The 21,108-nt window shown below is 39.1% G+C and overlaps 2 protein-coding genes across 2 annotated transcripts; one reads left to right on the forward strand and one right to left on the reverse strand.

The window, feature by feature from the left end:
• The first annotated feature begins 10,951 nt into the window (after nucleotides 1–10,951).
• LOC137281636 (F-box/LRR-repeat protein 15-like) lies at nucleotides 10,952–15,695 on the forward strand. Its single transcript, XM_067813003.1, has 5 exons — nucleotides 10,952–11,469; nucleotides 12,383–12,558; nucleotides 13,464–13,579; nucleotides 14,211–14,427; nucleotides 15,172–15,695. The coding sequence occupies exons 1-5, from the start codon at nucleotides 11,301–11,303 to the stop codon at nucleotides 15,511–15,513; spliced, it is 1,020 nt and encodes a 339-aa protein (XP_067669104.1). The 5' UTR covers nucleotides 10,952–11,300; the 3' UTR covers nucleotides 15,514–15,695.
• LOC137281640 (peptidyl-tRNA hydrolase 2, mitochondrial-like) lies at nucleotides 15,696–21,035 on the reverse strand. The gene is made up of 5 exons (XM_067813017.1): nucleotides 20,647–21,035; nucleotides 19,426–19,524; nucleotides 17,633–17,754; nucleotides 16,432–16,544; nucleotides 15,696–15,817 (listed from the first exon to the last, which is right to left on the reverse strand). Exons 1-5 carry the CDS (start codon nucleotides 20,773–20,775, stop codon nucleotides 15,768–15,770), a joined length of 513 nt encoding a protein of 170 aa, XP_067669118.1. The 5' UTR covers nucleotides 20,776–21,035; the 3' UTR covers nucleotides 15,696–15,767.
• Nucleotides 21,036–21,108: the final 73 nt, after the last annotated feature.

The raw sequence follows: 21,108 nt of genomic DNA on the forward strand, positions 1-21,108 counted from the left end.
CTGTCATCATCTTTTTTGCGTCGCCATACATGAATGACAAAACTAAGACAGGTGTATTTGTACCAAAATGTACTAAGGTAGTGCTCTATTGAATGGCCCCATCTCCAAGTGTATTGACAAACTGTGATTTTAACACACATGCTACAATAGGCATGTAACTGACAAATACTCTTCCATCTGTAGCCCATAGGGGGTGATCTAATCCACGTAACATTGCAAGATAGTTATTTCTATGATTTATGGTGAGGAAATGACGTCTTTCATACCGAGTCACCGGTAATCCTCCCTGTAATAACCTTCTGATAATAAAACTGATGGCAAGAATTTGTTCTGTGTTCATTTCTAAGATGTCCTGTCAAACTTCCTCAACATCCTGAAACCTTAAAAACTAAAAACTAAAATAATGTTTCAACATGCACCTAGACATAATTCTAGAAAACCACCTATTATTTCTAGCTTGACTAATATCTTAATGAGATCAGAACTCGAGAAAACTTCTATTTATACAAGCGACTGCACATAAACAACCAATGCAAATATACTATTAATATTGATTTATTGCTAATATTCACAAAGAAAAATATACAGTATTTTACATCACAATTTTTGGTTATTCATGTAAATCCACATGACTACCAAAGCGGGCCACCGCTTTTCTCGTGTCTATTTAGTCTTGATTTCACAGCAATCCGCAAAGACAGTGTTGTCATCTTGGTAATGTCCACAAACATCCATGATATCACAGAATGGATAGTAGTGGTATCACGTTCAAACAATGTCTAAACCAAGAATAGTCGGTCACTCCAAAATGCCTAGTCATTGGGGTTACAGAAGCTCCCATCTGATTTTGATGATCTTCCTGAAAGAGGCAAGGAACCATGTCCTTGAGTTCAGGCATTACCTGGACACCGTCTGTCAGTTTCTTCCTCTGGTCTATGGACAACAAAATACCTTTAGCAGTAGGTACGACATTTCCCATCTGGAAATTCATATACCACTGTCTGAAGCCCTCGCCATTGCTCTCCAAGGTAGCATACATGTTCCCTCCAACATGTGCAAAGAACCTGAATGACCAGACGTCATATACTCCTCCAACTGGTTGAACAAACGTGAAAGTTCCAATCAGTGCTTTAAAGTTAACACAGTGTCTCGTAGTATAGCACTTGCCACTAGCCTACACATCATACATTCTGATGTGAATTTTTACTGCATCTTTCAATGTTTTGCTGTCACAAACACATCACCTCCTAACTCCAGATCACAGCGGGTACCCTGTAACTCTGTCTTATCATCATCATCATCATCCCTCCGTCCCAAGAATCTGGCTGCTTAATGTTCTCCATTGAATAGGTGCACTTGTACACATTGTTCAAAACCGTGGGGTCCACCACTAAGGTGGCGGTCTATTTTAGTGTTTTGATTTTCCTACAAAGGATACAATGTATGCTGTTAAAGTATGCAAATTCACGGAAAATACACGGAATTCTCGATCTAGTTTCTGATGTGAACAAAAAGACCATTATGTAAGCTCTGCTCTGCTGATTCATGATACCCCATTGCTCCAGCAAGATGACCACAGGTTCCACATTCTCTGTGTCTTTCAAATCCCTGACATTATGTCGAAAGGTGTTCATATCCGAAGAGTCCATCACGACATATGTAGTGCAAGTGACGGTATGTGAAAAACAAGGTGATTTTTATGCATAACAAACGTAATGTGATGCCCGAAGAGGTGTCATGAACATATAAGGAACCTTGACTTGATGTTTGCACTCTGACCATGTTCTTCCTTTTTCTGAAACTGCTTGAAAGTATAAATCTCCTCAGAATCCATCTGCCTTCTCTGTGTAATTTCTGTCATCTCTTCTCAGACATGTGAGCTTCAACCAGGTATTGTGGATGGATTATTACTTGTATAGCCTTCTCACTCTGAACGTGTGTTCTGGCATTAGTGTTGTATACTTGCGACGGATTATCTGTACGATCTAAATCAGAATCATGATATTATAGATGAAATCGATACCTAGACCAAGAGTATCATTGACATTGTTAAATTACCCCCTTTACCACAAGGCCGGAAATCAACCCTTTGAGAATATTTCACTTGAACAAGCGATTTAATTTGTTTCAAGTATCAAATTTCTCTTTTATGCGCTGTCATAGCAAAAGTTGATTCTAGCGGACGTCAACACATCTCAAGCAAGCAAAATGTTGCATGCATGTTTCGTTTCCTAAAGTGTGTGAGGTAAGTATTGCTGATTTTGAGTTTTTATGGTGACCTGAAACTAATGTATAGTTGAGATATGAAACTAAACATAAAAACAGCTGCATGTGTATAATTTTCTAGGTGAGGAGAGCTCTTGTTGCGTCGCCCCTCGTAAGGGTCTCTTCGATCACATAGAGCGTTTTTATTGCATGTTTTTTTATGTTGGTTCCTTTGTTGTTTAACGTTGAACCCAGCAACATCTCAGCTATATGACGGAGGTTAGTAATATACATACATTTGCACAATTAATTAAATGGCTTTCACATGTCCTAATGCGTTTGTTCATTACAGGATTATCCTATGTCTGGTTAGCCCGAGATTGTGACGATATAAATCACTTCATGTTAGATTTTAAAGAGTCAGTGAGTGAGTGAGTTTAGTTTTACGCCACACTCAGCAATATTCCAGCTACATGGCGGCGGTCTGTAAAATACTTGAGTCTGGACCAGACAATCCAGTGATCAACAACATGAGCATCGATCTGCGCAATTGGGAACCGATGACATGTGTCAACCAAGTCAGCACGCCTGACCACCCGATCCCGTTAGTGGCTTGTTACGACAAGCATAGTCGCCTTTTATGGCAAGCATGGGTTGCTGAAGGCCTATTCTACCTCGGGACCTTAACGGGTCTAAATTTTAAAGAACGTTGTATAGATATTAATATACAACACTGGAATAGTAAAATAAGTAACTGATCATTTCTTGTAAATTATAGTGCAATTAATCGTGATACAAGAATCATCTTTTTCTGTAAGCTTATGAGCAATCCCACCCAAATCTCATGCCAATCGTACCGATTAAACCGATTGCTGTTGCCAAAGTCAGATTGGTAAAGCATAACGCTGCATTCGTCTCATACATTTTGAGAATGATTTATGTAAGAATAAACCGTACAAATGTGTGTGTGGGTCAGTGTATTTACCCCATCCGTGGACGAATGTTTGGAAGAGGATTCACCCAACCCATTACAGGGCATGAATATATTAGATTAGTGTTCAACCCCTCTGGTAGGACTCCTTCAGTCAAGTTGGTATTTAGAGTGGGGGGGAACCCAGTTGATCAGCTGGGTCTTTGGTCTTTGACATACGATATGTCTGTCATTGCCTGTTGTGTAAGTTTCCGAAGTGACATGATAAACAACCCTAAGACCAACCAAGTCTTAAAAGCCTTCGAAGGTCCCTTCATGACATTTGTCAGCTTTTGTTTCAATCAATCAGTTTATTGCATGAAAGCCAGTGGCCCATATACAAAATATATATGTATAGTATGTACAACATATACAACGTATGACACATGTTACAGTGAATCTCTTCTCAATAAGAGCGCATGATGAATAAATAGAGCTATCTCGTGTTGTAATAGGGATGCTTTACTTGAAAGTATTGAATAAAGTTTTGTAGCATTCTTGTATGATCGTAGCCATGGCGGGAAATACATCTGCCTTAAATCATTATATACAGGACAGATAAATAAAAAGTGAAATTCATTCTCAACAGTGTTACAGAATGGACAGAGCCTTTGTGATTTTATACCGGATGAACATCTTCCTTGATTGATACATAACTCATTTAGACCTAATGTCATGTCAGACGTTTATTGACTGATTTAGTGTGGTTTCGTGCTTTCCCTGTTATAGCAACTGATTAAGTGTGTTTTCGTGCTTTCCGTGTTATAGCAACAGATTTAGTGTGGTTTCGTGCTTTCCCTGTTATAGCAACTGATTTAGTGTGTTTTCGTGCTTTCCGTGTTATAGCAACAGATTTAGTGTGGTTTCGTGCTTTCCCTGTTATAGAAACTGATTTAGTGTGTTTTCGTGCTTTCCCTGTTATAGCAACAGATTTAGTGTGTTTTCGTGCTTTCCCTGTTATAGCAACAGATTTAGTGTGTTTTCGTGCTTTCCCTGTTATAGCAACTGATTTAGTGTGTTTTCGTGCTTTCCCTGTTATAGCAACTGATTTAGTGTGTTTTCGTGCTTTCCCTGTTATGTATGACATTTTTACCCACATGAAGCACAAGGATGAAACGGATTTCACTGAATCTGCGCTGGCGACAACAATCGTCCGATATATCTGGGGCAGGTCAATCACTGAGTATTCTCCAACAGCTGACGTATTCTGTCCTGATTATCCAGCAGCACTTAGCACAAGATATATGCTTAATCTGGATCCTATCCCCAAACACAGACAAGGTTACGAGACTGAGGGCAGACGCTGCCATAATCATTCATCAAAGCACTGTATCAAGATTATTTCCACTAGTTCGCAAGTAAATGGAGTGTATGTTCCAGTAACAAGTTGAGTGATTATAAACGGTTTATTCATTTGAATAGTCATGTAGTTATAATGACAATGTCCAGCATCAGTCGAGAGGAAAGAGGGACGTGGGACGTGGCAGCTATAACTCAGAAATAGAATGGACCATGGGCACCTATTTTCAGAAATGTCCTTGGCTATCAAAATGTCTTGTCGCTTGAAATTAACTTTAGTGTCTAGATCCACTCCTTTTGATGCTATTTAGACAAAATGTTAACGTAAACAATACATACTGACATACTATTCATTGGTTTTCTTACAGTTTATACTTGAATACGTAACCAGGTGCATTTCAGTATATATGTTCTTAAAGCCGAGCTTCAACAATGAAGGGCATTTTGAACAACATTAGTCCATTTAATTCTTGGATTTGTTAGGTTTTCATGCACAATTTTATTATGTTAAACTGGTAGTGTTATAATAAGTAACTTTGATAGTTAGTGACCATGCCCTCGAGACGGTTGAAGTAACGCAAACAAATGTCCCCCTAAGAGAGTGTGTAAGTTCCATGTAATTTGAGTTTTTTTATGCAAGCTAGGGGTAATGCTGTGGGATTCATTTCCTATAGAATGGGGGATTATAACATATTAGCTCTGTTTATGAGATTGCCTGACAAAAGCTCCACATGACTATTTTATACATACAGTTGAATTTACAGATTGTGCAGATCGTGTTAACACTGAACAAGTAATTAATGAATGAAACGGTGAGAAGATCTTGTTAACACTCAAGACCATCTTCCTCCTTAAGAGCACCTTGACAAAAAACAACACTTAAGTGTCTTCATTGTTCCTTTCAAACCCAATTTGGAATACCCTTCTCAAGACCAACCACCTCCTCAAGACCAGCTAAGTACTCAGACCACCTTGAGAAAACATAATTTTGGGCCTGCTTTTGTCTCATTTGTTATTTTTGCTAAGGGGCTTTTGTCCAAGGGATTTTGTGTATGAGACTTCGGTTCCGTGGGGCTTTTGTCTGTCCACAGTTTATGATCATTACTTGTCAGCATCATATCCATACTCTTGAATATCAGTGAAACATAACTGAAACACTGTGAAAGATTTGTTCACTGGCCTTGTTATACTTTCTTCACACTATGAAATGACTGTCATCGATACGTTAAATTTAGGTAGTTTGATGAACTGATGTTGGGAACTTGCAGAAAGTTGACACAATGTCCGAGATAGTTGACTAAAACTAGTAGGATACCAAAATGCCACCCGTACAGTTTTGGACACTCCCGCCTCAAAAATAGGTCAAGGTTATCATTTGCCTTCTTCAGTTGATGTATTGTCAAATTATGTTAAGAAGTCTATTGTCTTTGTGGTTTTCTCAACATAGAGATTTCTCCAACAGAAAATACCAATAATACGCGTTTGCAAGAACAGCCACAGAACACAAGGATAAAAAAACCCAACCTAAACGTCGGATCCGAGTGTCTTCGACTTTACATAAGGGCTTTCTCGTGAGTGGTGCATTGTTTTGTCCTTTCCTTGGTTTCTATTTGTCATGTGCAAACTTGACATGCCTTTGCGTGCGTTTGTGCCGGTTTGCAACCGCTGAAGCAATAAACTATCTTCTTTATCGAAAATTATCGATGGTATTATCATACTCAGCATATAGATAGGATTGTCCAACTGGCTCGATGTTTGATGCCCTGCTTCTACACGACAGGTTGCATCAAACAAACGTGGTGTATTATATGTACAGTTAACTGCAGTCACTATATGGCTGCAATACTGCTGATGTCGCTAAAGTCTCACCTCTCATTCTCCTCAGTAAACATGCATTGATAATGACACTTCTAATGACACCGCACCCAATATGAAATGCTAGGTGTTCTTTGAAATTATAGACATATTATTGCAGCATTTTCATTATTATTCTAAACAGCGAAATGCTAAATTTAATGTGAATCGAAAAAGGTGCTTTCAGTAAAATATGGATTTGCACACAAACACAGGCATGAGCTGCGACAATATGACACATCTCATTCAACTTCGAAATGCATGAATAAAAAAACAAAAAAAATGTATACACAGGACAGTTCTCACTCCATTATATTTTACGCTACGTTATTTATTTACAGCTATATTAATACACCAAATATTCTCCTCCAGATATAAAGCTAGGTAATGTGAATGACCACTGTCCATCTATACTTTATTCTATATAACTAGGCCATTATGGCACTATCGGAAATAGAAAAAGGCTGTTACTCAGCATCCTACAGTTTACACAACTGCAAATAGCATGTGTCAAAATAACCCTCTTTGGCCTAACTGGGTATTCAGTGCTTGATAAAACTTTTAAAAAATATTATCAGCTGCTGAAAACAATAAATCCGACTATAGATGGCAATTAGGTCACTCAGCCAGGAATAACAACGTACCATCGACTCACCTGGCATGAAATGCATGTGCTGTCTACAGACACAAGAGGTCATCTCAAAGATATTTTGTTTCTTTTCATGTGCATTGAATATGTCTCATCTATCGATTAACAATTTACATATCTTTGTTTCATAAAGTTTATGATGTAATGCATAAACAAGCATAATGTCTGATAGCCGAAACATTATATTAAAAGTCTCAAAATATATAGGTTGCATGACCACTTGAAAAGTGACATTACTGGATAATAATTTCGAATTGTCATGACACGCCGAGTACATCCACATTTTAAATCCCCTTAAAGAATTATCATATCACAGGTGATATCTCTATCCCACGAGCGACCCCAACCATCGTCTGCGCTGAGTCTACCCACTTACTCAGCTCCAACTGTTTCAGTAGAAGAAATCACTGTGGAGTTATAATCTGGAAAAAACTTATTTTTGTCCTGGTTTTGCTTTTGAGACGCTCGCCATTGACTTAAACCCTGCACTGCTCATTTCTTCACTGATTTCCCATCAGTGAAGTCCCTTTTTCATGTTCCCTATCTCCCTGCCACTGAGACTGTAGTTAGACTGAAGTCAGTTTGACATATATTTACCACTTTCACATATTGACTACTTGAATTCTAGAGACAATTGTGAAAACAAACATTTTCGACAATGCTTTGGGCCGACATTACAACATAAAATATGTCTGTCTGTATAACTACAACATATTTTCAGTTGGTGATATATGGTTTGACAAGTATTTGGTGAACTGAATGAAGAAATCTAATCAAACTTGTGTGTAGACATAATAGGTTATCAATGGCGTTCGGTGTACCATCAACTATAACTAGTTTCCATATCACCAGACATTTATCTGAGCCGTTATGGCACACACTGACAACTGGAAATGGTTCCAATATCAATCTCCACGATATATGAATCCAGCAGGTTATAATGTCTGTGTTCTTAACATCCGGTCAATGAAGCGACCCTGAAATGTCACTCCTGAAGCTCGTTTCAGCACAAAGTGAGTAAATTCACTCTTGCTTGGCGCAGTTCGGAATTCGACTTCTTTCCTGTAACCACTTCTATCGCAGGCAACAGATTTACAAAGCCGATAGTTGATTGGGGACTTTCGTATTTAAAACCACTGTACAAGTTTCCGTAAAATCCGATCAAACTCTTTCGGTAGGATTGAAGTGATTTTGGTAAGAGGTTTTCTTATTTGCACTATGAGAACCCGACTGATACCAGAGAGACAATCACTGAGGTCATGAAACAGTGACTAAATCAAGGATGAAGACTCATTAGTTGCCCATATTTGGAAAATTATCGGCACAAGTACTTTTGACTTAGGAAACTCGTGTAATCGAAACTGACCATGTCAATTTTGTGAGAGTGATTTAGTTGTTAGCCGCTTTTAGCATTATTCCATCAATATCTCTATACCAGAAATGAGTTACACGCACTGCACCCATGTGGGGAATCGAACCCGTGTTTCAGCGTGACGACCGAAAGCTTTAACGAGTAAGCTATCCCACCGCGCTAAACTCCTGTAAACTGACAGAGATACCATTGATATGATGTGTATTACTGCCTGACAAGTATTAGATGAACGCGTTTGTGACAGTCAGGCAGAGCAAGTAATCTGGACGAATACACTTGGTTGCTACAGGTAGATTGGCGATTAAGCAAGTGCAATACATGCTGATGAACGCGTTTGTGACAAGCAGGCGTAGCAAGTAATCTGGACGAATACACTTGGTTGCTACAGGTAGAATGGTGATTACGCACGTGCAATACATGCTGACCGTGGCGTGAAATCAATACCGCTATTGTTTATCACGTGTCTCGTAGAGCGATTTACTTCAGCAGAACACCATCGCGACACGATTAGCACGAGGAAACTGAATTTTTCAAAATTTAACAACAACCTGTTTCCCTCTTGTTTCAAATGGAATGTTTTGAATGGCGATCCCATATATGCAAATTGGGGTCATTTGTCAGATCATGGCTCATCTGATACTTGTCAAGCAGTAGTTGGGGCTGAATATATAAAATTCTCATCTTCACGTGTTGTCAATTCAAAAGACTGAACTCCGTCGAATTGGCTCGTATGCGTTGTAATTGGTGATGTAAGAGGACGAAGTCCTTACTTTGAACCAAAACTCCGCTGTGGAGCAGGATGATGTGACGTAAGGTGAGGTAAAATACGGTTCAACGTCCTGCCTGCCTCACCGCCTGACAGTAATGTCTACAAACAAACGTTCTGTCCACTACGCCACTGGGGAGGTTTACGGAACACAAAATCAAGGAAACTGAACCCAAATAAAATACCTCAATCTGATACTGACAGATGACGACAGAGAAGTGTTTTGAGGGCTTTTTCATGGGAGTTTGTTCTCTAACGTTGATTCATGAGAAAATTTATTCCGTGTTATTTCGTTACTGCTTTCCTTCAGCTTTATTTGTTCTGAAACCATAGCAATTCTGAATACCACTTACTGACAATCACTATATTTACCCAAGGTTTGGAGAACGTGATACCATCTTTAATTGCGCGGCACAGAATAATGGCGTCAGAGGTCTATTGAGTACTGTAATCCTATGATGGTTTCTGGGTGATGAGGAGTTGGCCTCGAAAACAGAATTCAATTTGGACACGGTCTTTCCTGTGTCTACATGCATGTCTCAGCGGATAGAATTGGGCTGAGTTAGAGTGTTACACGCTGTGTAATCACTGTGGCGATGTTGACACTTTGAAGCCGATAGATGATGAAGATTGAAGGGGGCACTGTATCTCAGATTTGGGTCAATGTCCGAGGTTGTGCCTCGAGATGGAGGTAAATCAGGCTGGAATAAGGGAGAGAAATGGGAAAATAGATGAATTTAAACGGAAATGGAACGTTTTCATTTAATAATTGCGACAAACGGAAATATGCTGGATGATATCTTTACAATATCATTGTAAACCCAAAACAAGCACTCACGAGCACACTCGCTAAGTTTGTTTGTTTTGATAGCTTTTAACAATGAACTCAACAATACACTACTTGCATGACGCCGCTCTATAACTAATCGATTCTGGACCCGACAATACATTGGTAAATGGAGAGCATCGATCTGTGAGCCTGACCACCTCGACCTAAGCGTATCGGTTGACAATGCTGTCTATAACACTGGCAGAAAAGTTAACGTGTTCATGGCTTGGGCTTTACCCGCTTTGAGCAGCATTCCAGCAATACCGCGGGGTTTACCAGAAATCGTCCTCAGACACTGACATCTTGACGATTCAGTGATCAACAGTATGAACATGGATCTACGCAATTGGAAACATTGATCAGGTTTATTGGTAGTAAAGGGTTGGAGAATATGTTTGTTCTTTTCGATACAGGGCTTAAACCTCCAGAAAATATTTTAAAAGTGATCTTTTGAAGGAATACTCACCGTCAGCACAAAACATCCTATGCTACACCTGAGCACTGTATAGGAGGCATTGTGTATTCGTGGCATTTGACAATGGGAGCCGTAACCGTCTATACTCATTTACGAAACAATAAATCTGGCATCGTTTAGTAGGTTAGATCTCTGACTCACAGTACTTTCTAAAAGGTACTGTGTAATCCAAACTGAGTCATCTCCCCGTTGAAATCAAGATTCCCACCACTGTTTTAAATGATTTAAGTTGGAGAAACCGTAGGAAAATATGGAAGAACATATTCTTTATCGCAATAAAGAGCCTACACCGAAACTGCGCTTTTAAATTGTACTTTAGAACTTGTTCGTCTATTCATCTTACATTCCCTAAATGCCCCAACTTCTAAATGCTTCTCAAACAGGTGACTTTGGGTGATATATATAGTGACAGCCACGGTACGGAACTCCAGGCTTTGTCGGCGGTTAACCGCATTACTTAGGTTAGAAAATGGATATTTTACAGGCGCTTTGTGTAACTTCTCACCATTTCATTGGGAGATGCAATAAATGTGACTAGATTAGAGTGACCTCCCTTTCCAAACAACGTAAACAAATGATGAAATTGACAGAAATTATCGAAAAGCGGGTATGGAGCCCTTTTTAGGTTGTGTCAACACTTTTCTGAGCAAATTTGTATTGAATTTTAGTTGAAGAGATGTTGTGTCCGTCGTATTGGCCTAAAGCCAGTAAATCATTTACTGGCAGAGCGTAGTGTTGCACAACTGTACGTAAATAATTTGCTGATATTAAAGGACTATTTTCGAATGACAAGTTCATTCTACCGGTACAACGTCAGTACGCGACAATTTACAGAGTATTATTATTAACGCGTGTGTAGCCAGAGGATATTTAGTTTTATCATGAGTGAAAACAGTCCTGTAGCTCAATCGTCCAACTCCAATGCGGAAAAAAAGAATGGTTGGGTTGGACCGCCGACCAAGGAGTGGCTTGAAAACAGGTTGTCAAAGAGGTTATGTTACCTGCTTCGGTATGGTGCTCTCAAAGAGGGACTTCATGCTGATGATCAAGGTACGTTGAAAACGAATACATGTTAGCCTGTTGTTTATTTCCGGGAGGTGATGATGACTTTTATGGAAATACAATGATTCATAACAATGTGAATGACCCCAACTAAAAATCATATACAAAGTAAGTGATACCCCTACCATTTTGTGACCCGTGAAGGTCTGGTGTAGAACAGGCCTTCAGCAACCCATGCTTGTCATAAAAAGCGAATATGCTTATCATAAGAGGCAACTAATGAGATCGGATGGTCAGGCTCTCTGACTTGGTTGACACATGTCATCAGTTCCCAGTTGCCCAGATCGATGCTCATGCTGTTGATCACTGGATTGTCTGGTCCAGACATGATTATTTACAGACTGCCACCATATAGCTGGAATATTGCTGAGTGTGGCCTAAAACTCAGCTCACTAATTTGATCACCTCCCATTTTGTGTAAATCCATCCTCATACTGTTGATCACTGGATTGTCAGGTCCAGGTTTGAATATTTACAGACTGCCCTCATATAGCTGGAATATTGCGTGGGCTGTGTTAAGCAACCAAATAAACAGTGTGCCCATCATTGACTTGTCTGGTCCACACTTGGTGTGTTTTTAAACAAACAAAAAGCAAACCTATACGACAATAAGGATACTGATGCCAGTCATTGCGGGACTGCATATACATAGATGTTCATGATATCAATCACTGGATTGTATGGCCAAGTAATCATATGATGATATCTCTTTGTGTGGTGCTAAACAACAAAGGAAAATATGCTGAACAGCAAAAGAAATGCAGTTTTCATCAAATGAAATCTCATAAAAGTAAGTGTTCATGTTTATGTCTTCCATATGTCTTGAAAACTTGACAAAAAACCAGAGTTGCTAATCTTTGTGCTGCTCAGTATAGTACAACTTATGGTGTACTCATTTCAGGGTATGTCAACATAGAGGAGCTGTGTACAGCAAACCTCTTAAGCGACCACACCCAAGAGGAGGTGCTTGAGGAAATAAAAACCTCAACATCTTGGAGGAAAACAAAACGCTTCCAGTGGAAGGAAGAACATGGAAGGATCTATGTGAGAGCACAGTATGCTCGACGTTTAGAGAAGGTAGATCATCTATCTGACACTTGACATTATTTAATTCCTCAGCTAAGAACTTAGTATCACTGCTTTGAAGGCTTTGAGAGGATGCAAGTCACATGGATCAACAATGTCCACAAGGAGCATGTCTTTGAGAAAAGACATCTGGAGATTGGCTTTAAAAGTGGCCGAGTTGTTTATAGTCTTAATTTTCTTGGCAGATCATTCCAGAGTCATGAAATTGCTCAGTTGAAGGATCATTCTCCATAGGTGGCGGTCCTTTACAGTAAACCAATGTAAAACTCTTAGATTTGTAATTCAGGTATCTTACTAAAATATTCTTTGTAATATATCTACACAAGGAAATGTTATCAATGTCCAACGGACTCTAGCATTTGCTGATTTTGTGATGGTGTCAAAATCTGTCACTCCTTTTCGAAATGTAATGAAACTAATATCTTTGAAATGATCTTGAATGCAAAAACTTATTACCTGTCTTTGAGTACACCATTGCTGAACTATTTGAGCAGAGCAGGTTAGGAAGGGGTTGGGTTGAGGGCAATTTTCAAGGAAATATTTACTCCAGCATCTGTCAGTGAGTGAGTGAGTATGACTTTACACTGATTTTAGCAATATTCCAGAAATATCACAGCAGAGAACACTGTAAGGGTTTCATACGTTGTGTCATGTTGGAATTGAACCCAGGTCTTTAGTGTGATGAGCTAACGCTTTAACGTCTAGGGTACACCACTGACCAAGCATCTATGAGAATTTGGGGTAATGCAGATATGCCTACCAATGGACAGAGCATGGAACTACAGATTATGGGGTTCACCATGCCCTGTCCCTGACGACGGGTATACACAGCAAGATTGTGTCAGTCATTATCAACATGTGTCAGCAGGGTGATCATGAGCTGTTTTCTTCTCCAGAGTCCATATCATGAAGACTGCAAGGTGCCAACCCTGTTTGAGAGCTGCATACAAAGTGTCCTTGCAAACATAGAAGACTACGATCTGGATGATTTCCCTGATGAATTTGTCATAAGGTGAGAACTTCTGAGTAGTAGTTACACAGCTACTGTTTTGAGTAGTTACACAGTTACCAAACTTGTTATTTTCATGATGGTAAACTGAAGTAATTAGTTTCAATGCTGTTGGGTGGATAGAGTGTCTGCACAAGGCTTGGTTGTCAGGGTTTGATTCCCAGTCACGTCATACTAAACATTGAAAGGTTTTATTTGGGTTTTTTCCCTGCCAAACACATGGGACAAAGGGGATTATGCAAGACCTTGTCAGCTTGAATGCAGCATGCAGTGTATTATTTAGGTATGTGTGTTAAAATTGCATGGTATCTCAGGAGACAAGCACCAGAAAACAGATGCGTCACATTCTTTTTGGTTGCTGTAGTCATTTGCGAACAACACTGTGACAAATATACTAAACAAAATAGTTTGGGGTCCTGAATATTTGGGAGACATTTTTATGCAATTGTGTGCTCAAGTTTTCACTGCAAATGTTGATCACTATCTATTTTTGCAAATTTATATTACATGTAGAATTACTTGTTCAGTAGGTGTGAAACGGTACACTCTTACCACGGTAAAATATCAGTTTTTGTAGATTTGTAAAGGTGTTTTGAGGTATGATTATTGAAAAGAATGTGCATTTTTTTTCTAGCACAATGATCCATCGCCTGAAGCGTCAGAAGAAGCTGAATAACAAAGCCCTACAGATCCTGCTGGTTCCCACCTTGGAGCACCTGGACCTGGAGGGGCTCTACCTCACCAACAACATTCTCAAACTGGTGTGGACAAAATGTCCCCATCTCAAAACACTCAGCCTCAAAAATTGTGGTTATATCATGACTGATAACCTCATGTCTCAGCTAGTCAAGGTACATGAAATATACATAATAAGTTGTTCACTGGTCACAAGGGGAACATGAGTTGATGTATCCTTGATGATAGTTTATGTTCCCCTCACCCTTCGGGTTTATGGAACATAGAGAAACATTATGAGTACATCACTTCATGGGCCCCAAGGAACCAGTGAACAATGTATTTATCTTACTGCAAACCTTAATGTTAATCTTGCATTGTTTGAAGCATGGGTACAAAGGTCTTAGTAGACACAGCTAGGTTTTGCAGACGACAAGATTCAGAGTTATCTCCCTTTCATCGATTTTGCATCTGCAAAAAACTGATAGTTTTCATACATTACATGTGTTTCAATGTTATTCAAGATAAGGAAGTTCTACCATCAAATACAACATGAGCTGGACATTCCCAACAGGGTACACTGAAAATAACAGAAGATCTCTCAGCCAATCAGAAAATGACATGAGCCTTATGACTCATTTAGTCAAGGTACACACATATATAGATGACCTTTTGTCTCATCTAGTCAAGATACATACATGTATAGATGTCCTCAAGCCTCAGCTTGTCAAAGCACATATAGACGGCTTTATGTTTGAGCTCACCAAGATATGAGTCCATCTGTATAAGTTTTTATAGGGTTTTGATAAGAATGCTCTTTTTCAAATTCCTCAATACACTAAATATTTATAATGGTGAGTACAGAGGTATATTTTAAAGACCTTGTTCTTCACCTGTCTTTTTTTTTCAATATGTTTCAGAAACTGCCAAACCTGACGTCACTGAATTTGGCCCAGTGTCAGCATTTAACAGACAATACTCTCAAATCGATCAAAAAACACTCCAAAAACTTACGAAATATTAACATATCTATGGTGAGAAATTTCACAGAGGCATGTGTGTTAGACTTCATAATAAGCCTTTCAAACCTAGAGCAGGTGGACATGTATGATGTGAGGATATCATCGGACGGTCGGCAAACTCTGGCCGAGATTGGCAAACACAGACCTTTGAAAATTGTTCTGCGGGAATTCCACAGTAAAGAGGCAGCACAGGAAAATCCTTCAGAGATGTTGCCACATTTTGGAAAAGTTTGGTACTGACCTCAAGTTTCAAGGGCTGGTCATTTATTGGTTGGGGCTGGCCAGCAAGTACGTTTGGCCAGAGGACTGCATTTTATATTTCTGAGAACCACATTTTATGTAACCTTTTCATGTGATCCTAGTGAGATGATGAACAACTCTTTTTTAGCAGGGATTGATGTAAATAAAAACATTCTCTTTCACTGTCTTTGAGTCAACATTTATTTAAAACTGATGATTATTTACAGGTATATGTGCATAATGTACATGAAAGGTCATAACAGCTTGAGATGTCCAGTCACTCTGTCTATAAGTTCAGCTGGGCCTGAAACATATCACGTAGAGATATGAATACACAATGCCGTTAGAAAGTGGTCAAACGTAAACACGTTATTCGGGATTACCCTTCCTCAGTAAAGATTCTAGTGGTAGCACATATGTTGGGTTGAGTCCCATCCAGAATTTGAACCACATCTTCAGAGTCAGGCACCTAATCACCAGCAGACAATGTCAGCCAACTAACCCGCTCAGCCCCCACAACTTGCATAAAGTGGAGGTTGGACAAATGACAGTTGAGACCACAGAATTTGTGTACTTCTCCCTCTCAGCCAGATACCATAGGAAGGACAATCATTTCGTGATATTTGTGTGTAATGAGACCTTGTGTAGTATTCTCTATGTATCGCCCATGTGTATGTTACATTTCTCATGTCTAAGCTATTTACAGACTATCACCAGATATACTGAAGAACAAAAGAAACGCAAGTTTCAAAAAATGAAATCTCATAAAATTAAGCATTCATGTTTATGCCTCCTATTTAACAACTTTATAAAAACAGTTGCATTTTTTTTGCTTTTCAGTATAGCTTGAATATTGATGAATGTGGTGTTAACCAATAAACAATGGGTTCAAAGGTTTCTGAATCACTGGCTACTGACCTGGTCCAACTCCTAGCACAGTCCTTGACCCTGGAGCTATCTGTGTGCGACCTGCATCCTGGATTACACTTGTTGTCAGACCAGCTGCCTGAGCTGACTTCGCCAGTGCTAATCTAAACATCACAATAATCATAAATGGCAAAAGCCGATCAAAATTGATTTCAAACTTAAGATATGCATGTATGTTTTCAATGCAGACCTAAAATACTAGTACATTAACCTTGATCATTATGTATATATCCAGTTTGTAGTAGAATCTTGTATTCTGCTTGTCGTTATGTCATTTTCATCAACAGCTCTATCAGTAGTATCACGATGGCTTAAAAATAGTCTTGTCTCTGAGCAAAGAAGTCAGTGGTGGATAGCACTGATATTCAGTAGTCAAATTTTAAGTTCAGGGATGGGATTGGGTATGATTGAAAATAGAAGAAAATTAGCGCCATGGTCTTGGGGGCCGCAGATCCCCATGCAAGATACGGCATGATCAAATCTGCAGATACATGGAAATGTTTCATTCCTGCAAGTTATCTGGTTATCACAGAACAAAGACAAACAGAAAAGTGATACTGTAAGTGAGTTGGGATTTGATCCAAGTTTAGCTACACTCCAGCAATATCATAACAGGGACACCAGATTGAGTATGTGAACTTAGTTTTACCCTGCTCTCAGCTACATGGTGGCTGTTCATAAATAATTGAATCTGGACCAGACAATCCTGATCAACAACAAGATCTTCAGTCATCGCAATTGGGATACAATGACATATATCACCAAGCCAGAGAGCCTGACCATCCAATCCCCTTAGTTGCTGACAGAATCAGTTGCTCAAGACCAATTCTAACCTGATCTTCATGGCAAGGGACACCAGAAATGGGCTTCATACATTGTTTCCATGTGGGAATCGAACCTGAACCTTTGGCAGGACAAGTGAACGCTTTCACCACCCACCACCCCAGGCCATACTGTGACATTCTGCTCCTGACTGGATGCTAAATCTGACCTCCATTACACCTTAGTAAATTGAACAATCAAGTGTAATAAAAACCACGCATTAAAACAGGTGAAAATCTGCAGTCAGACAACTTTTTCTCTAGTTCAGTATCAGTTCATGGATACCCAGGAGTCAAACGTTTTCTTTCGTTTAGTTTCAGTCCAACATTTTCTTTAGTTTAGTTTAAGTTCATGGATACCCAGGACTTACAAGGATGGTTCATCATCTGTCTTGACCACTACTTTTGGCTGACCACGGGACCGCCACTTGTACAGATGGTCCTGGTTAGTGCGGAATGCCTTCTCGGCCCCTGCTACAGCTGCATGGGCACACTGAATACAGAACACAGATATGACAATAAACACAGTGGTATGCCATCTTACAGTCCATTTGATTTCATCGGATACAATGAATTGCTCACTAAGACAAAACATATTCATTGTAACAAAACCAAATTTTGCGCAGCCACATGCAATCAACTGACTATGTCTGATGATTTGCCTCATAATTTTGGACGCCCGAATAAAAACGTTCTTTAACTAACGATCCTAATTTTGAGTCACTTTTCTCAATATTTTACAAGGAGGGACCACTTACTGATAGAACAGCCAGGTAATCAACAAGCATGTGTAATGAAATTTCCATTTATCGGTCTCAAATGAAATCAAACAGACTGTAGTTCCTATCATCATTTTGGAAAATCAGAAATGTCAGTAATAAACATGAAAAAGATCAGATCGTTCATATTTACCATTATATTTCAGTTCCTGTCAATTTCACCCCAATCTTTCATTCTAAAATGAAACTGAACAAATATTGACTGCACACATGAGCACCCAGTCAAAGTTTGTTTATTGTGGTTTAACACCACAAATAGAAATATTCCAGCTCTATGACAGTGGTCTAAATTTATCAAGCCTGGAACACACAATTCAGTTATTGGCATCAAGCATCGATCGACGCAAACTGGACATGATAATGTGTTGACAAAGTTAGCGAGTTTGACAACCTTACCCTACCTGTGTAGTCAAATAAAATAGTCCATCTGAGCTGTTAAGACCAACTGAATTTTATTAGAATGACACTTAAACTAGTGACTAAACTTGCAGGCTGGTATTATCACATTCTCTTCCCAGAGATTACTAAAGTTATATCTCCTCATGTAACTTCTGTACTAATACGGTCATATTTCCTGGTTCTCGTAAAATCCCATTGCGGTAAAAAAATCGCAACATGATTTATCTCCCTTCTATCTTTCCAATCAGAACATGTGTTACACAGACTTAGATCCAATATGGCAGTCACTGGGAGCTGGTTGACTACCAGTAATTCAAGCAAATGTAGGGCCAGGAATATCCCTCCTCTGCCAAGGAGTTGACACACAGATTTCATGGTTGTAAAGAAGGACAACAAAAACCCCATTAATCCACCATTACATGAGTGAGTTCTGTCTAGAGAAAAGGTTTGCACATCATACTGGGGAAGAGGTTCGAGTTTTCCCGAAGAAAACACAAAGCCTTTGGGAATGACAATTTTTGAAACAACATCGCACAACCTAATCTGATTGCAACCAATCACAAATCTTAAACACTCGTACCATGAAAGGGACGTATTAGATCAGAGGAAGATATGACTTGAGTAACCTTTGTGTGAAGAGAATAGTTTTGTCATGGAAATCTGGTCAGCAGTAATTTCCAAACTGATTTCACATTATTTCATATCTCACCTGAGCTGTAGCCTGTGAAGGTCCAAGGTAGAATAGGCCTTCAGCAACACATGCTTGCCATAAAAGTCGACTGTGCATGTCATAAGAGGTGACTAACAGGATCAGGCGGTCAGACCCGCTAACTTGGTTGACAAATGTCATTGCTTCCCAATTGTGCAGATCGATGCTCATGCTGTTGATTACTGGATTGTTTCATCCAGACACAATTATTTACAGACCGCCGCCATATAGCTGGGATATTGCTAAGCGTGACATAAAAATAAACTCTCTGACTCACCTGAGCTGCTATCTTCCCTTTCCCCATCTTGAGGTCAGTTCGGACTACAATGACCATCTTATATTCTCCTGAGTCTGATGCCAAGAGTGGACGAGACAACTGCAACAGAAAATACCCCATGTTCAATGTTACTGCTTGTTTAAGAGAGCAGTGATATATGGCTTCAACTCGGCTGTTTGACATAACTGAAATTGGGGTTGGTAGAACGTTGTTGGAATGTTCACACTGTCAAACTCAAGTTTGACATGTGTCATGTGTCTAAAGGTTGCTTTTGAGGCAATGGATATAAACATAAATTATACCAAGAGGCATGTGGTAATTCATTTCTGCAACCTGATTTCATTCTAGAAAGACCTCATGGCATATTATAAAGACAGATCACACAGACTATTATTGAATACTAAAGAAAATATTATGTAAATGGCCAGTCATGTTTTTCTTCAGTAACAACACAGATACACTAAATCTTATAACAGAAAAGGCATGATCGTGGAAAGTGATGAAATTGAGGAAAAAAAGAATCAAATGAGTAAGATGTAAAAGGAGAAGAGGTGATCTTATTATATGGTGTGTGCTTTAACAATGTTGTGCATGAGTTAAGACTGAGTCTTAACCATTCATTATGCCAGAATCTGATAATCTGAGTATGAAATGTCACAAATGATTTTCTGGACAGAAGAGGAGAGGTTGGGGAACCAACCAATCTGCCTATAATAGCTAAGCGGGATATTATTTGCTGTTCTGCCTATTTTGATACTGGCCAGTTGGACTATAGTTGGACTTGGTTCTAATTATTTCACAAACTATCAATTTCCGTACAAAATGGTTTTATTTGATCACAGAGATGAAAAGTTAATGGCCCTCAGCTTGAATAAACAATGTCTTTTGACAAAATTGAAACATATATGATCAGGGAAAGATGTTTCATTAAGAACACAATTTTTCATAATTTTCCTTCTGACAACTAAAACTGAATATCCATGTCATTTATTTTCAGTGAAAATTGTCAGAAATATTACAGACATCAAAACTTGAATCATGCTAATAATCCCACTCGCAAATGCACCACTTTAATTTGATAAATATCATAATTATAAGCCGATCGGCCTATAGCAAAATTGGCTGAACAGCCTATAGTATCCTATCTAGCCTACAATATAGGCCGCTAGGTAGGTTTCCCCAACACCTGTTGTACCATGATGCCATGGGTATGTCACTCACATCATCTGTAACATTAGCGGTCATCATTATTCGTCTGGTAAACTTGGCCTTGAACATCCATCCAACTGCAATGCCAATTCCAAGCCCCAACACAAATGTTGCTGTTTGTTTCTGATCAATTGACAACATCTTCTTTCTTCAATTCTTCAAACTCCAGTCAATCTCAATCTGACCAGCCTTGACAAGTTGGTGAAATTCTGATCTGAATAAAGTTGGATCAAACACCCACAGATTTCACAAAGCATCCAGCTACCAACTTACTCAAAAGCATGTCCATACATACAAATAATACTATTATAATTATTTATGAGCTTTTCATACTGTGCACAAACCAACACTGACAACTTACTCTTTCACGCGTGAATAGTGGCCTGAAGCCGGCGGATGTTGATCGCGAGCACTTCCTTTTCCTTTTCGCACTGAAAATGGTTGAAAAAATCTGCATTTTCACTGGTTGTCGTT

This window comes from Haliotis asinina, chromosome 1 (assembly GCF_037392515.1).
Source record: "Haliotis asinina isolate JCU_RB_2024 chromosome 1, JCU_Hal_asi_v2, whole genome shotgun sequence".
NCBI classification, from domain to species: domain Eukaryota; kingdom Metazoa; phylum Mollusca; class Gastropoda; order Lepetellida; family Haliotidae; genus Haliotis; species Haliotis asinina.

Bases quoted from the DNA above. Each gene is read 5' to 3' on its own strand.
- LOC137281636 (XM_067813003.1), top strand. From the start codon at position 11,301: ATGAGTGAAAACAGTCCTGTAGCTCAATCGTCCAACTCCAATGCGGAA. The intron at 11,470-12,382 runs GTACGTTGAAAA...TACTCATTTCAG, and splicing joins ACTTCATGCTGATGATCAAG to GGTATGTCAACATAGAGGAG. The intron at 14,428-15,171 runs GTACATGAAATA...AATATGTTTCAG, and splicing joins TCATGTCTCAGCTAGTCAAG to AAACTGCCAAACCTGACGTC.
- LOC137281640 (XM_067813017.1), bottom strand. From the start codon at position 20,775: ATGTTGTCAATTGATCAGAAACAAACAGCAACATTTGTGTTGGGGCTT. The intron at 16,545-17,632 runs GTAAGTCCTGGG...TGTGATGTTTAG, and splicing joins ACAGATGATGAACCATCCTT to ATTAGCACTGGCGAAGTCAG. The intron at 15,818-16,431 runs GTCAGTAGCCAG...GATATGTTTCAG, and splicing joins TGTGCTAGGAGTTGGACCAG to GCCCAGCTGAACTTATAGAC.